At 45.8% G+C, this 16,214-nt stretch overlaps 1 protein-coding gene across 1 annotated transcript in view; it reads right to left on the reverse strand.

Annotated features, from left to right (window-relative positions):
- The window catches only part of MTHFD1 (methylenetetrahydrofolate dehydrogenase, cyclohydrolase and formyltetrahydrofolate synthetase 1), a 57,390-nt gene that overhangs the window by 2,319 nt on the left and 38,857 nt on the right, over positions 1-16,214 (reverse strand). Inside the window, exons 17-26 of the mRNA XM_044232333.1 lie at positions 14,837-14,913; positions 14,070-14,210; positions 12,325-12,393; positions 11,919-12,030; positions 11,678-11,817; positions 8,904-8,945; positions 5,927-6,027; positions 4,703-4,880; positions 2,153-2,260; positions 1,445-1,597 (exon numbers count right to left, since the gene is read on the reverse strand). Of these exons, the coding sequence (XP_044088268.1) occupies positions 1,445-1,597; positions 2,153-2,260; positions 4,703-4,880; positions 5,927-6,027; positions 8,904-8,945; positions 11,678-11,817; positions 11,919-12,030; positions 12,325-12,393; positions 14,070-14,210; positions 14,837-14,913 (1,121 nt within the window). The remainder of the gene's footprint in view (positions 1-1,444; positions 1,598-2,152; positions 2,261-4,702; positions 4,881-5,926; positions 6,028-8,903; positions 8,946-11,677; positions 11,818-11,918; positions 12,031-12,324; positions 12,394-14,069; positions 14,211-14,836; positions 14,914-16,214) is intronic.

The raw sequence follows: 16,214 nt of genomic DNA on the forward strand, positions 1-16,214 counted from the left end.
GGCCTACAGATTACATTTGTACTTCTTTTCTCAGGAATAGGCTTTGACATGTATCTACTTGGCTGCAGATCCGTAAGGCTTGTAAGTAAAACCTCAGTCCACTTTCACCTGTAACAGTGTCTTGTATAACGAATACATACAAGTCCCCAATCAGATCAATACAGGAGAAGAACTGAAGCTCAACTTCTACAACTGAACTGTAACTTACCAGAACATTCTACAGGGATATGATATTTGTCTCTATTCGTGAACTCTGAACTCTGTAAGCAACTGTTGGGTGTGGGAACAAGAAGGGGGTAGGAAGGGATTGTTCCTTAGACCTGGCAGAGAAGCCTGAAGAGGACTTTAAAGATACTGGGCATGAGCCCACTGACATAGACACACATGTGAATGGCGATAGAAAACTCTAAAGATGGCTCCCAAAACGGATTCGGATTTTCAGTATTTTTGCTCTTTCCCAAAGAGGATTTTTCCCGCCGGTGAACGCTGGCACTTGTCTGACCACTGCTGTTATGGGATGATCCTGCCCCATGCTGAGAGCTGAGGGAAGCAGGGCACACGTCTGTAAGAACTTGCCCAAGCCCAGAACGAGCAGTGAGAATTGGATGTGGCTTTCACATTGCACACGTCTGACTCTGTAATGCCACCTACCACTTTCTTACTATCCCGAGTGACACAGCTCCAACAGGAGATCTATCAGCTTCTTTTACACTGTCAGCTGGCTGTTTGCTCGGTCAGTCCTGTACTGCAGGTAAGTACAAGCTGCAGGTGTAGGACATGGGCAGATCAAAGGGGGGAAGCCAGGCACGGGGCAGTGTTAACCTGGGATGGTCAGCTGCGCCCTTCCGCACCCTGTCCCCCCTGCGAACAGGACTCCTGAACAGGACTCCTCTTTCCATGTGCATACAATTCGTAAGATAAAGCAGCATTTGGTACTGAATTCATCCTGAAGTGGAAATAAGCAACCTCACTTGTCACATCTACGGAGTTCATTTGCATCTTAAGGGGGGAAATTCTTTCCTCAGAAACAACAAATTCCCAATGAGTTTCAGGCCTAAGTTCCAAGGCCTGTCAAGAAGACCCGGGAGGGGCACACCCTCTGTCCGTACTTCAACGATGCTTGGCAGGACTGAGTTCATCTGTGAAAGGTGCCCAGTGAAGGTCAGCTGGGATTATACATTAGCACTGCCACAGACGATCGATGAGGCCTGTCCTGAATTCAGTCAATGTCACACCACCCCTGGGAAACAGACTGTTATTCATGATAAGCTGTTATGGCTTCATCCTCGAACTGACGCCTGGATGGTCCACAGCAAAGGGATTAATCTAAGGGGCCTGACTCCAGCTTGCTGCTCAGTGAGGAACTCTGCTCAGCTTTCCGTGACCAGTGTCAGACGAGAAGCCCAGATGAACCACCCCCGCTCTGCCTGTAGCACTCACTTACCGTCCCCACCAAGGGGTACAGAAAACCGGCCCCGACGCTGGCGCGGATGTCACGGATGGGCAAGACAAAGCCCGTGGGTACACCCTTCTGCTCTGGGTTATGAGACAAGGACAAGTGTGTTTTGGCCATGCAGATGGGCAGGTCCCCAAAACCCTGAGAAGGGAAAAAGCAAGACCAATGAAAGGCTGACAGTGCAACAAAGCACACCTGGGGATGGTGACGATACAGATTCTTCCATTTATTTAAAATACCCAATTCCCTTTATACCCATCTGGACTTACTGCCTCGAGCTTAATTATCACAGATCAAAAAAAAAAAACCAAACCAAAAAAAACCCAAAAAAACCCAAAGCCTCTGTTGGGTGAGAAAGGGAAGGGCCTACAACCATATTCTAAAAGTGAGTATTGTATTTTCATCTACATAATCAATTAAAAATGATAGTTTGGAGCAGACATGAGAATACAACTGAAGGCAGGCTCTTAATATTTGAGGAAGATACTTCCTACTTCTTCATGGCTTTTCCACACGTTCATCTATACCACCTCTGAGTAGATAAAGGCCTGGACCACCTCATCCAAACTCAGTATTCAGAAGGGAAAGGGCTACCACCGAGAGAAGTGAGGCAGTGGCACCCCACAGGGCTGAGAGAACTTGGGGGCTCTGACTCTGGGCCACTGTAAAGAAGTGAATGAACCGCCAAGTATCTACCTGTTTTGTGTAGACTTCAGCTTTGTGTTGAGCTTCGGGAAGCAATTCAATGTCGTCAGCCCCATAGATCTTCTGTGCAATGATTCTGATTTTATCCTCGACTGGGAGCTAACAGACAGGGAAGAGAAGGGAGATGCCAGGACTGGGTGCACACAACGACTGTGAACTGGGACACGGCCACATTCCAGGTCGGAGTTCCTAAAAGGCTGAGAAAATGCTCTTACACACACACACACACACATATATTTGAAGATTTTATTTATTTGTCAGAGAGAGAGAGCACACGCAAAAGCAGGAGAAGTGGCAGGCAGAGGTAGAAGCAAGTTCCCCACTGAGTTGGAAACCCAACGTGGGGGCTTGATCCCAGGACCCCGGGATCACGACCTGAGCCCAAGGCAGACGTTTAAGCAGCTGAGCCCTCCAGGCACTCCTACACACACATATAAATATGTAAATAGCCTGAGGTATATTTGGGTTAGCAACATTTTCTTTTAATACCGAGCTTCAGATATTGTGAGTGGAAAATGTCCCACAGAGGTATAGTTAATGTGTGTGTGTGTGTGTGTGTGTTTATGTGTGTGTGTACAGACACAAACACGCATGCATATTCAGGATGTCCTTAGGTACACCACTGACAGTTCTACCAACTACCCACGAATGATTATTTCTTCAAAAAACAAATGTTCCTGTGGCTGGAGATGAGGCTCACATCAAACCAGACCTGGGGTACTACTGATGAAGGAAGACGTCCAATATCCATCCAATAACCCCCACTTTGTACATGAGAGGCAGAGCCTATTTTTAACACAACATATTGATTGTGGATGACTGTTGCTTAGAAATAGTCCTAAAAACCAAATCATCTACTTATTAAAAAAAAACAACACCCCAGTGATTTCCATGATGCTCACGCACCAGGAGTGCTGAGGAAGGCTATGAAGCAGAAAGCACCCTGCATGGAGGCTGGGGGGGGTCCCCCACCCTGTGAGCGCCTCCACCCTATGGCACTGCTCCGCCGGGGCGCTGGGACGCATGGCCACCAGCATAGGGAGACACTGCCTGAGGGAAATGGGAAGGAAAGCTGCTCGGATGAACAAAGTACCGAAATCTGGCAAAATGTCTGCCTCCAGCTCCCCAGCAACTAAGGTCAGGAGGACATACAGGGCAAGGGTTGTTTTCTGTAAGGAGCAATAATCTATAAAGATAAAAATCCCTTCTGAGCTGAACAATGATAATTTATGAAGAGGCTTTGGATAATGGACAAAAATAAAGTATCTATTCAGCCATGGTTTTATCAAGAGGCGACAAGTGATACTGCTTTCACGTGCATCTTATCCCTGGAGCTTCATAAATGCCAAGGCACGCTCAGAACTTCTGAGGCAGCAGTACTTTTGTTGAGGGGTGACTGAAGACCAAGAGATGCAAAAGAAGACAAAAAGTGACAGCCTCCTGTCTGTCGCAACAGAGAAAAATTCCGAGTAAAAATGAGAGATTCAAGTCCTCATCACGCCACCTCCCTGGGGCCTGCTGCTGGCCTTCCAGGACTGGGGCTCCTAACTCAGGCACTGGGAACAGGGCTTAGAGAGAGCCCCGAACAATGCTTTTATTGCATTTGTGTGCAGATGTGTGTTTAGGGAATTTCCTAAAAATATGATTGGTTGAATGGATATTCAAACCAGCCTATAAAACTAAAGCTCAGTAAGAAAATGTCAAGGTCAATAGGACAACGTTGACCAAATGTCAGTGTATTTTATCTGCAATGTTAATTCAAGAATATTGGGGTTTCCTCCCTTTTTATGGCTGATTTTGAAAGTCTATGCTTATCTTTTAGAAACCATGCCAAGAACCAGTCAGGAAAATAAAAGCAGAATTATATACCACCTCCATCCTACGTTCCTAATGAACGTTCCAGTTGTTCTGGGCATACTTACTTAATGTCCAACCACATCCTGAAATACAGGGGCAGAGAACTGAAAACAAAATACAACCCTACAGTAAGAACCACCTCTCTGTGAACTAACTTTATGAGACCACAGAAGAAGCAGTGCTGCTTCGAGTTACTCAGTGACGCAAGAATGCTGAGCCCTGCCGGAGTGCTCTGGCTTTACACCCGAGAGCGTCTCTGAACTTGAGGCAGCCCTGAACCAGCAAGTGAGCTGAGGAGCACAGGGCTTTCCCGTGACTGGGAAGTGGTCAGCAAACTTTTCTGTGCTTGCTGTGGCCCCTTGCCAATTTGCCACAACATGGCTGGTGACCTGGGTTCAAGACCGTCGTCAATGACGTTCCTGGTCCTCCATTTTACCCTTTCTGCTGCCAGCAAAGGGAAGGTACTGTGAGTCTTTTCAAAAGTTAGGCCGGGAGCTACCCTCCCAGCGAGTTCTTGCAGGGACCCACTCTGTAAGTAAGCAGCCCGGGCTGTGCTGGTGTAACTCACCGACGTGGGGATCAAACCAGCGGGGCTGAAGGTGCTAAACACAGGCTCTAAAGAGAGGCAACCACACAGAAACCTCATAGTGCTTTTTTGTTTCTTTCATACAGAATGCAACTCACCTTGAGGTCATAAAGGAGCTGAAAGCTGCTGGGCGCCTGAGATGCTCTCTGGACGGCCTGAGCTAGGGCTAAGGCACCCTTGCCCCCTTCTGCCCAGTGTGTGCATTTCACAGCATCAAAAGCCCCATGTTCTTTGGCAAGGCGGCTGACAAGGTCCAGCTCGGCCTCTGAATCGGTCCTGGAAAGACAGCAATCTGTGTTAAAGCACTGAGGACGGTGGGAGGGGACAAGCTTGGTCTTGTGTTTGCCATGAAAACTCCAGCGAGTTCCTCAGTGATGAATGGAAACAAATCAAGTATTACTGACTGGGTTCAACTCCTGGCTCCACCAGTGACGATGTGGTGACCCCTGGCTAGCTATTTAATCCTCAAGTGCTTTGGACTCCACGTGGTAAAATGGGAATAACCACGGCACTTACTTCCCTGGGACATCATGAGGCTTAGATGACAGAAACATGCAGAATACTCGAACACTCCAGGCCCATCACAGCAATCAATAAACACTAGCTATGGGGCGCCTGGGTGGCTCAGTGGGTTAAGCCTCTGCCTTCAGCTCAGGTCATGGTCTCAGGATCCTGGGATCGAGCCCCGCATCGGGCTCTCTGCTCAGCAGGGAGTCTGCTTCCCCCACCCCCTCCGCCTACTTGTGATCTCCGTCAAATAAATAAATAAGATATTTAAAAAAATAAAAATAAAATAAGCAGTAGCTTGCTAAAATTGTTCTCTCCCATTCTGCTGTGATTTGGCTATTACAGCAAGATTAAAACCAGCATTCCAATACCTAAACAACCTCCACAAGTTCTCTCTTGCATAAACCCTTCTAGCTCAGCATATTCAACTGTTTGTCAAGACAATGCCCCACTAGACGTACTGAAATAAGGGAACGCTGTAGGGCTATGACTTCCTGTTAGCACCACAGGCCTCTAGAGAGCAAAAAAGAACCCTTCACTTCACGTCTGTGTGTCCTTCCGTAGAGAAGGGGACCCGCAGGAGCCGCAGCTGACCCGGGGCCCTCCGTGGGAGAAGTGACGAGTTGGCTGTGGCATCTGTGGAGCCCCTCCCCCCGCAGGCTCTTGTCAGGAGCTCCCAGATCAGAGGCTTAATAACTAATACCAGTAACTGGAAAACAGAACAGAGCTACCCGTGGGGCTGTACAGTTAGCGCCGGGGGATGGTTTCTGGCTCTTTCTCACAGTCCCCCCTTGACTCCTACTCTTTGTACTTACTTGAATGCATTCACCGCCACTACCACTGGAACTCCAAACATTCTGGCATTTTCGATTTGTTTCCTTAAGTTACTGAAGCCTTTCTCAACCAGCTCCAGGTTCTGTAAGAACAACGGGGAAGGGTCCATGAGGTCAGTGGCAGGTTCTTCTTAAAAGGGAACGTGTCTCCTGTAGCCAGAAGCTGTTTCCCATGGGAACAAGCCCACGGCAGGTCTGCCCACGCCCTTTCTCACAGGGTGGGGAGGGGGCGCCGTGGCGCCCTTGCCCTGTGCCAGCCTGCCGAGCTGGAGTGGAGCGAGGCTTGTTTCCTGGCTGAACGGCAGGCACGAGAGCTGGTATAGTTGCTCTCGCCAAACCACATCTTACCAGCATATTTGCCGTCTGCTGGGAATTAGCTGCTCTTAAGTAAATGATACTGACAACCTTGTGTTTGTAGATTTTATGTACTCATGGTACAATGGCATAAACTGACTCTACTCGGGGACACACAGACCCTTCCGTCAGAAGACAGCGCCCAGCACTGTGCCTGGTGTCCATTACACACCCACCAAAGTGCTCTCAGAAAACAGAAAGTGATCAGGGATGCTTTCAAAGGCTCTAAGGAACTTGACCATGAGCCATCAATGGGGACAAAGAAAACAGGATAAATGCCACCTTTAAGAACAGAATACTGTGACATTTCGAGGAAAGTGATTAAGGAAACATACCTTTAAATATGTTAAATGTTAATGGCAGTGTTGCTCGCAGCCTTGGAAAACCACAAACACAAACCTCCTTCAATGGGGGACGGGCCGGGGAATTATGACATACACAGTCAATAAATACGTGCCATGTAGGCGTTACGAGAGTGAAAAAATCTGTTTTAACACGGAACCTAGCAAAGATATACCAAGGTGTACCAAAGTTGCAAAACGATGGACAGCTTAATTAATTCTATTTTCGGACAAATATATAAAAAACATGAATATATTCATGAAATATTTTACATGTTGAAAAATATGTACCAAACTGTTCAGGGGACTCAAATCATGTATTATATCTTTAAATTGTTTAACTTTTTTTTTTTTAAATACAAAAAGGATGTTACTATTATAAGCTTAAAAATACACTAAATCTTTTAAAATAAAAATATAATAGTCTTCTATAAAAATAAATACACTGGATTATGAGCAAACCCCAGCAGTAAAACACCCCTTGGTCGGTGGATTCAATAAAACAGCAGGAAAAGGGGATAAGATAAAGGCAGAAAACAACTAAGATTATTACCACGATTTACGCTTTTTCCCCTTTAATAAATGAAAACTAAAATTAGGATTTAATTGATATTCTAAAGAGCCCTGCTAATTCTTTTTTTAAAAGATTGACTTTATTTACATTTTGTAAAAACTATCCCATTCATATATTAGACTGTATACTTTTAACTCTATATGCTCCTAGAATGGAGATTTTATAGATTTAATGACCACTAATTAGTGTAGAATTCAGATTTAACCCCAGTGCTAAAATAAATGTCTTCCTGGTATCATATATCTTTGTCTCAGTCTTTGCATCTGAAAACGTTAACATTTCTTGCTTGACTTGAAGCCTTATTCATCTCTTTTGCTCTCTTTGAGGAACTCTCTTGTTCTTTTTTCTCTGTGAGCCCTGCTAATTCTTTACCTCTAGTCACATGAAAACCAATTAATATGTAAGACTGATTGAGAACAGTTTTTAAAAAGGAGAATTTCTTAAATGAAGACGCCAGCTGGGCTGGTTAGGGGCAGTCACTCTAATTAGACACAGGAAAGGCTGTGGGGTGGCAGGAGGGCCAGAACTGTGAATTCCCCTCCTACGCGTGAATCAGACAAATGACCATAAAAGGCAAATCATATCTCAGAAGACAGGCAGACTCAAGGCACCAACAATTCTTTTCTAGCTACTTCTGAAATACCTCATTTAGGGCTTGAACAGTGGCAGTGTACTGCCTGACAATTTAACAGTCTCCCCCAAAAGAAAGAAAAATGGAACGGTGGCAGCAGCTGACCTCTCCATCTCATGTGAGGGTCCGTCTCTCACAAAACCACCCCAACAGCCTCTACCAATGGTTGAGAGGAAATGATCCAAGTAGGAAAGACTCAAGCTCCCAGTTCTTTGTCCTCCTTGACTGCTATCAACCTCATCAGCTTAGGGACACTTTACCTAACAAAGTAACGGGGATCCTGACCCGCACACTGGCCCTTTAACATGGATTTAAATCTACGGATGAAAAGGTATTTAAAAAAAAAAGTTCTGGGGCACCTGGGTGGCTCAGTGGGTTAAGCCTCTGCCTTCGGCTCAGCTCATGATCTCAGGGTCCTGGGATGGAGCCCTGCTTCCGGCTCTTTGCTCAGCAGGGAGCCTGCTTCCTCCTCTCTCTCTGCCTGCCTCTCTGCCTACTTGTGATCTCTGTCAAATAGGTAAGTAAAAATCTTAAAAAAAAAAAAAAAGTTCCTATTTGCTTCACACTCAGATGATGTTTGGTAATGAAGCAGCCAATGCAGGGAAGACAGTGGAACGAAAGGTCATTAGTGTAGGGCAGGGTTTCCTAACCTCAGGACTCCTGACATTTGGGGCCAAATTGTATCTGTTGTGGAGGCCATCCTGTGGGCTGCAGAATGTTGAGCAGCGTCCCTGGCCTTTACTCACCACCAGCAGCACTCCCTACCCGAAGTCAAAACGATCGCACATGTCTCTAGACACTGCCAATGTCCCGACTGAGAACCAGCCACACTGGTTTAGCCCTAATGGCTTCACCGATAGCCTCTGGGGGGTGGCTGTTTCCTAAACGTTTCTTCCCAACTTCATCCACGGCAGTTCTTCAGCACACTGCAGGCTTTTGGGCTCCCTTGCCCTGGCAGCCATACGCTCACCCACTCATTTCTGAACGGACTGGGCTGAGTAGTGCTTATTTGGGGTGGGGTGCTCTTTAGGACAAGGGATTAGAAATGACTGAAGTTACCTCCTCTGTGTAAGCCTTGGGGAGAGGCAGTCCGGCAGTAACCTGGAAGGAAAGGAAGCAAAGTCAGAGGCCTTTTCTACGTACAATCCCATTTTATCTTAAAATGATGCCCTGCCAGGTGTAGAAGGCCAGAAGCTGCACCCTGGGGCAGCCGGGGGGTGGAGGGAGGACGGTTATAGCAGGATAAGGTGGTTTCCCACCCAAAGGATTTAGAGTATCTGACCAACCCTACTGCACACAATCAAAAATGACTGCTCTGAGCAGAGTAGGAGACGTCTGTGGCCTGAACAAAGGAGGTGAGGACAGATCTGTTAAGGTGGTGGGGAAAGAAATGTGTTCTAGGCAGGGGCAAGAACCTCAGCCAGTGAAGCACATAGCAGCGGGGGTGGAAGTCAAGGGGCTTGTGGGAAAAAGGCAGTGGTCAGCCCCGCAAAGGCCACCCGGAAATGGCCACCAGTGGAGCTGTGACGAGTCCTGCAATGGGTCCCTGAGCTGGTCCGTGGAGCCAGCCCACGCCTTCATGAAGCTGGATGAGGGAGCATGAGCAATGCAAACATGAGGACACAACACAGGACTTTCCCCTTCCATCAGGGTATATGGACAGAGTCAGAATACTGAAGCAGTGAGTTCACTGTTACGGAGATGCCCAGTGGCCTGGCCCTGCTGCACCTACAGGAACAAGCGTTAAGGTGAAGGTGCCAATTCCAGGGACTTCACAGTGCACAGTATCTCAGCTCGGTCTGCTCCCATTCCTTGGAGATAATGGTGCTCCGACTCCAAAAGGGGCCACGACCAGGGCTGGGGGGGTGAGGGGCGGGGTGGGCAGGGACCTGAGCCGCCATGTTCTGGGTTTTACATGCAGCTCCCTGAGGGAGCAAGAGCGGTAGGGCTGGCTTCTGGACAGAGCTTTCTGTGGGATGATCTCCTCTCAGTGCTGCCCATGTTAAGTGTCTGGCACTCTTTTTAGATCCTGAGATTAGGAGGAAAGAAGGTGCAATGGTATTAAGGCATATAAAGAGAGAACATGTAGGTTATACCTGGGAATAAAAGGGGAGTCCATCCTGCACTCCTGGGCTAGGAACACTTTTGGTGCCTTGCGGACAACTGAGACTGGAGAGGTATGCTGGGGTTGTTTATGGCAGTGGTTCTCACAGCGTGGTCTGGGGACCTAATCCTTTTACGGGTCCATGAGGTCAAGATTATTTCCACAATAATTCCAAGATATCAAGTGATTCTTTCCACTCTCATTCTCTCAGGGGACTGTACAATGGACTTTTGCAAAAAAACATGTGACATGTGATCCCATGGAGAAGATGAGAGTCCAGTGGTCTCCAAATAGGCCAGATCCTGAAGATATCTGGACAATGTACAATGCTTATATTTTGTTTGGGGAAATCTAACAACTTTTCATTTAAAAAAAAAGTGTGTATATATATATATATATATATATATAAATAAATAAAATTTGGGAGGCATTTGGATGGCTCAATCAGTTGAGTGTCTGACTTTGGCTTGGCATCCTGGAAGCAAGCCTTGTGTCTGGCTCCAAGCTCAGCAGGAAGCATGCTTGTCCCTCTCCTTCTACTCCTTCCCAGTTTGTGCTCTCGCTCTCTCAAATAATTAAAAATTCTTAAAAAAAAAAAAAAAAATATATATATATATATATATACACACAATTTTTTTTTATTATTTAATTCAGCTTCAATTCCTAATACAGTAAATATCATAGATACAATCCACCGAGACAAAAGTTCTTGCAGGTCCTCAATAATTTTGAGAGTGTAAAGAAGTTCTGAGGCTAAAATGCTTGAGAACTTCTATGTTAGTGTGGTGATCAGTGGTTTCCCTAAGAAACACTGATTTTAAGTGAAGGAGGTCTTACTTCTCAAGTTGCAAGACTGGCTTGTGGAATTCAGTAAGGCTAGGAATTTAATACTTCAAGTAATTTCTGAAAAGTACCACAATGTCTTCATGTGCAGGTGCTGAAAAAAGGTATTACAATAATAGGATAAAAAGTGCAATTTCTAACCAGTAGGAATTCAGGAAAATACGAAGTTCAGGTCAGAGTTGAAGATAAACTAGTCCTGGGGTGCCTGGGTGGCTCAGTGGGTTAAAGTCTCTGCCTTCGGCTCAGGTCATGATCCCGGGTTTCTGCGATTGAGCCCCGCGTCGGGCTCTCTGCTGGGTGGGGAGCCTGCTTCCTCCTAGCTCTCTCTCTGCCTGCCTCTCTGCCTACTTGTGATCTTTCAAATAAATAAATAAAAAATCTTAAAAAAAAGAAAAAAAGATAAACTAGTCTTGACCTAGTTTCTCTCCATTACCTTGAGGCCATCCAGGGCATATCTACCTTTCTCCTTCTCCTCTCTCCCAGGTTGGGCTAGTCTCACCCAGCAAGTGCCTTTGAAGAAAGGGCTGACCTCTGTCTTTGCTAAACGGTTTAGCTGGCTGGCTGTCAGTGTCACTATTTAGAGGGAAAAGGGGACTTCCTTAAAAAGAACAGCCTGAACATAAAGGAGTTTTCTGTGCATCTGGCCAAGCACTTGTCCTTGGTTTAGATATCAGATGGTTCCCTCAGAAAGACTGGCTTGAAGCCAATTTCCATGATCGATAAGGTGGCCGGTACAAGAGCTGTAGAAACATCTCTTGCCTCTGGCACCCTATTAATCATGAGGACTAGAGCAGCTGAATGACAAAAGAGGGACAAGCCATCCCGACTTCCTTTTAGCCTTCAGAACACTGCTGAGAATCAGATTCTTTGAACTCTCAATCCTCACCGTGGGGCCACCTCCATGCATCTTAAGAGCCCTGACTGTGGCCACAAGCACCACCACGTGAGGGCGGAGACCAGAATACCGGCACTTGATGTTAAAGAACTTTTCCATTCCAATGTCTGCTCCAAATCCTGCTTCAGTCACTGTAAGTGAGGAGAAAAGCAACTGTAAAAAGGCCATCCCAACTCCCTTGATGTTAAAATAAAACACCCAGTTTATTCACAGATTTTGCAAAAATACTCACCCACAAACCCTTCAGGGCCAACAAGCTTGAGGGCAATCCGGTCTGCAATGATGGAGGAATTCCCATGTGCGATGTTGGCAAACGGTCCAGCATGAACAAATACTGGAGTGCCCTGCGGAAACGAGATGGCATGGGCCACACTACCGATCCTGCTTCCAAATGCGATCACGTGGTCAAGGGTATGAAAGTTAGTTGGAATCCAAAAGACCAAGTCTTCCCGGAAGAAAAATACAAAGCCACCTCTTTTGTATTTCAGGAACATCCCGAACACAACAGTGAGAAAGAACGCAAGGAAAGACATGAGCAGGCAGAGAATTCTCTGACCCCCCCAAGAGAAGTGTGCTTTATAACCACAGTGCTGTGACACAAAAGACCGATTCGGGAAGGCAGGAGTTGCTCTGCTCACCTCTAATGTCTGCATGAGATTGGGCTTGATTGCATCCTTCATGAGCACTGTCAACGCACCGCTCACCCCCTACAAAACAAGGGCAAGACACGTTTCCCAACAGCAAAAATCCCAACCGTATGAACCAAAACTGAACATTCTTAGATCTTCCCTCTTCAGCCATTTTGCACCAATCAGTACTTTCACCTACATAGAGCATCCATTGACTTATTTTTTTCTGGATAGACTATGAGGTTGTCACTTATTTTTAGCAGGAAGAATACAAAGAATGAAAATGACATTCACATGTAATTTGTGGAAAAACATTTAACTCTGGAAACAAGCATCCCAATCAAGCACTGTTGCTGAGTGAGGAGGGAATCCATTTTAAACTAGTTTATAGCGCAGAAATGCTAGCTCTTAGAGGAACTGAATTATTTGTAGCTTTGATGTCTGGGCAGAAGTGATTGAAAACCAAATTCAGGGTGTGTTTTCCAAAGCTGAAACTGAAGATGTACCCAGGAGTTCAATACACACTCTCACATATCAGGTCCCTCTTTAAAGCCATCCAACCTGGGTGGCTCAGTGGGTTGAGCCGCTGCCTTCGGCTCAGGTCATGATCTCAGAGTCCTGGGATCAAGTCCCGCATCGGGCTCTCTGCTCGGCGGGGAGCCTGCTTCCTCCTCTCTCTCTGCCTGCCTCTCTGCCTGCTTGTGATCTCTCTCTGTCAAATAAATAAATAAAATCTTAAAAAAAAAAAAAATAAATAAAAAAATAAAGCCATCCAACCAGAGCTGAACGAACTGGTGACAAAGTAGGAAGATGAAGCCATGGATCCCACCTATATTCACTTGCGGTGAGTTTCTAAGTTTCTGGTTTGGGTGTAAAAATTCAAAACGATTTCATTTCTTACACATATTGACTGTATGAAGAGGAAATTAGTATTTTCTTCCTTTTCTGAATTCAGCTGACAGACTGCTAATCACAGGCCAAACATTTTGGTGTCTGTCAATGCAAAGTGGCTTTCAAAAAATTAACCTGTGGGACGCCTGGGTGGCTCAGTGGGTTAAAGCCTCTGCCTTCGGCTCAGGTCATGATCTCAGGGTCCTGGGATCGAGCCCCGCATCGGGCTCTCTGCTCAGCCGGGAGCCTGCTTCCTCCTCTCTCTCTCTCTGCCTGCCTCTCTGCCTACTTGTGATCTCTGTCTGTCTAATAAATAAATAAATAATCTTAAAAAAAAAAATTAACCTGTAAGATGATCTCATTCTAAACCTCGTATTACCACATGGACAGTTCAGAAATAACCCTGAAGTGGAGAACTAGCCAGAAGGGCCATCCGAAAACCGGCAAAGTGCGGTTCCCAACATGGTTATTAGCATGGAGATGGCGAGCAATGAGCCTCGAGCAAAGACGCCTCAGCCAGGGAGGCCTGTCCCAGGGAGGCCTGTCCGGGGAAGAGGCCAGGGTGTGACTCCAGCCTCAGGGGCTAAGGACCTCACTGGGACATCTGACATTCTCTACAAACTGAGGTCATACACCCGCTTTCAGAAATATGCACAGGGTGAAGCTGTTGCTCAAACATCTGAAACCCGTGGTCTGTTACTGCAGCACCTAATTACTCGCTATGAGGTTCTTTTTGGAAATTTCATAATTCCCTTGTAAGCAGCAAAATCACAGAGAACTCATCAGTAACTACTGGGATACTCAAGAAATAGACACGGAGGCATCCCCAAGCCTGTGTCCCCACAGAGACCCCGGGTACCCACCAGATCTTCGGTACTGATGGGCTCCCCTTTCTTACTGGATGCCACCACCATTCTGCTCAGTCTCTCTCTCATGTCTTCTAGCGAACTGGTAAGAGCCAGCACAGCCATGATTTCACTGGCCACAGAGATATCAAACTGGGCCTGTGGGCCGGGAAAAAAACACAACAGGGAATACCACATGAAACCAAAAGAGTGGTAAAAGCAACACTTGTTTGCATCCGAGGCTTACATAAATAGCTTCAAAGGACAGGACAGCACAACAGTACCCAAAGAACTTAATGAAAATAACTCTCCAATAGCAAAAATTTGTCATCAGTGATTCCAGGACCTTGAGTCGCCCATTTTTTAAAAGTAAATGTTCCAGCAGCGCCAACAATCTTTGCTGAAGGAAGCTTATAATCCTGTGGTGATGGTTTCCCTAATACATAAGGAAACAACACAGAAGCTCTTAGATTGAAGAGACACGTTGTAAATGGCCACAAAAACAGAGAGGCGGTTTTAATCCATTTATGTGCAAGGATATTCACCGGGGGCTCACCACCTCCAGGAAAAAGTGCTGGGGGAAAAACACACAGGTGACACATGGGATTTATTGCAGAAGCTGTCAGGAGTGCTCAATGCCACACACCTACTCACTTCCATTTTAAAAGGGAAAAGGCAGAGCAGCACCTGGCAGTATCAATCGTACGGGAGAGGATGGAGGAGGACAGAAGCAGCAAGGATCTGCTTCACAGGAATAATTTATTTAGAGAGGAACAAATAGCTACCGTCCGTGTGTGCCCTTTCTCCGTTGGAGCCTGTCCGATGGTGATCTTTCTCAAGAATCTATCGTTGGTATCCAATACTGTAGCAGAAAGAGAAGATACAGAACAGTTTTTAGTAATAGATAAAGTTAAGACCAGCCAGTCTTAGAACAAGTCCAACCTAATGACCGCCTAGTAACATTGGATTTCAGAGATGATGGCGAAGCTAGAATATGGGAGCAAGTTAAGAAATGATGCTCGCATACTATAAATGAACAGGGGTTATTTTTAAAGAAGGCTATGTTTATTTATTTTTGTTTATTTTTTTGTTTTAAAGAAGATCTTATTTTTAAGTCATCTCTACCCACAACATGGGGCTCAAACTCATGACCAGCGACCCATGATCGAAAGTCACATGCTCTACTGACCTGAGCCAGACAGATGCCCCCCAAAAAGGGTATTTTTAAGAAATGGGGAGTGGCTTGGTTTTATTCTGTCTAGAGAATTCAAACCATCCAGGAGAAATCTGGCATCTATTTTGAAGCCCATCCCACGTGAAAAGGAAAACAGAGCAGGCCAGTTTTTTAAAAGGCCAAGGTTATTGTTCTGTGGGATGACTCACTGACTTTACATCATCCTGAGACACAAAAGAGCCATAAATGCAGGACATGGCAAATGCTTTCTGAAGCATGCTAGGTTATCTGCTCTTCCCTTCAGCACACTTAGAAGAAATAATTTCCATTCCAATGACAGAGTATCCAGCCAACTGTATACTCTTAGAAAATGCATTAAAGATCAACCCACTAACTAATCTTCCTTTCACCTTTCAGGAATAATCACTGTTAACATTTTAGTGCATTCCCAATTTCGTATTTTTTGTAATGACATGCCAAACAATCATAAAACACAAAACGAACAACAAACCAGTTCGCACTTTAATGGGTCAAATGGGAGAGGCATTTTTAAAGTACTTGACAAACATGGAAAATTGCTTTCCACAGACTGCAATAACTTAAACCCCGAAAGCAGCGTCTCGCGCCGTGTCTCGCGTGGTATGCCCGCACGCGTGCGCAAGCATTCACACACACACACATCCCACTTGATAAGCGAAGGATGTAATGTGCTGTTGGAGCCTCTTGTTTTCAAAAAACTCGGTCAAATTCTTTGTACTTAATTTCTCAAGATAAAGTAGTCAGTCAGTAGATGTGATCCATTTTTTTCCTTTATTTCCTTCTACTTTTCCAGAAAGCATGACTTAGACATAAAGCAAAGGGAAAGTGAAAATACACCATCTGTCTAAAGCTACTGAAGCTGGGGTGCCTCGGTGGCTTAGTGGGTTAAGCGTCTGCCTTTGGCTCAGGTCATGATCTCAGGGTCCTGAGATCGAGCCCCGCATCGGGCT

This window comes from Neovison vison, chromosome 13 (assembly GCF_020171115.1).
Source record: "Neovison vison isolate M4711 chromosome 13, ASM_NN_V1, whole genome shotgun sequence".
In the NCBI taxonomy this organism is placed as follows: domain Eukaryota; kingdom Metazoa; phylum Chordata; class Mammalia; order Carnivora; family Mustelidae; genus Neogale; species Neogale vison.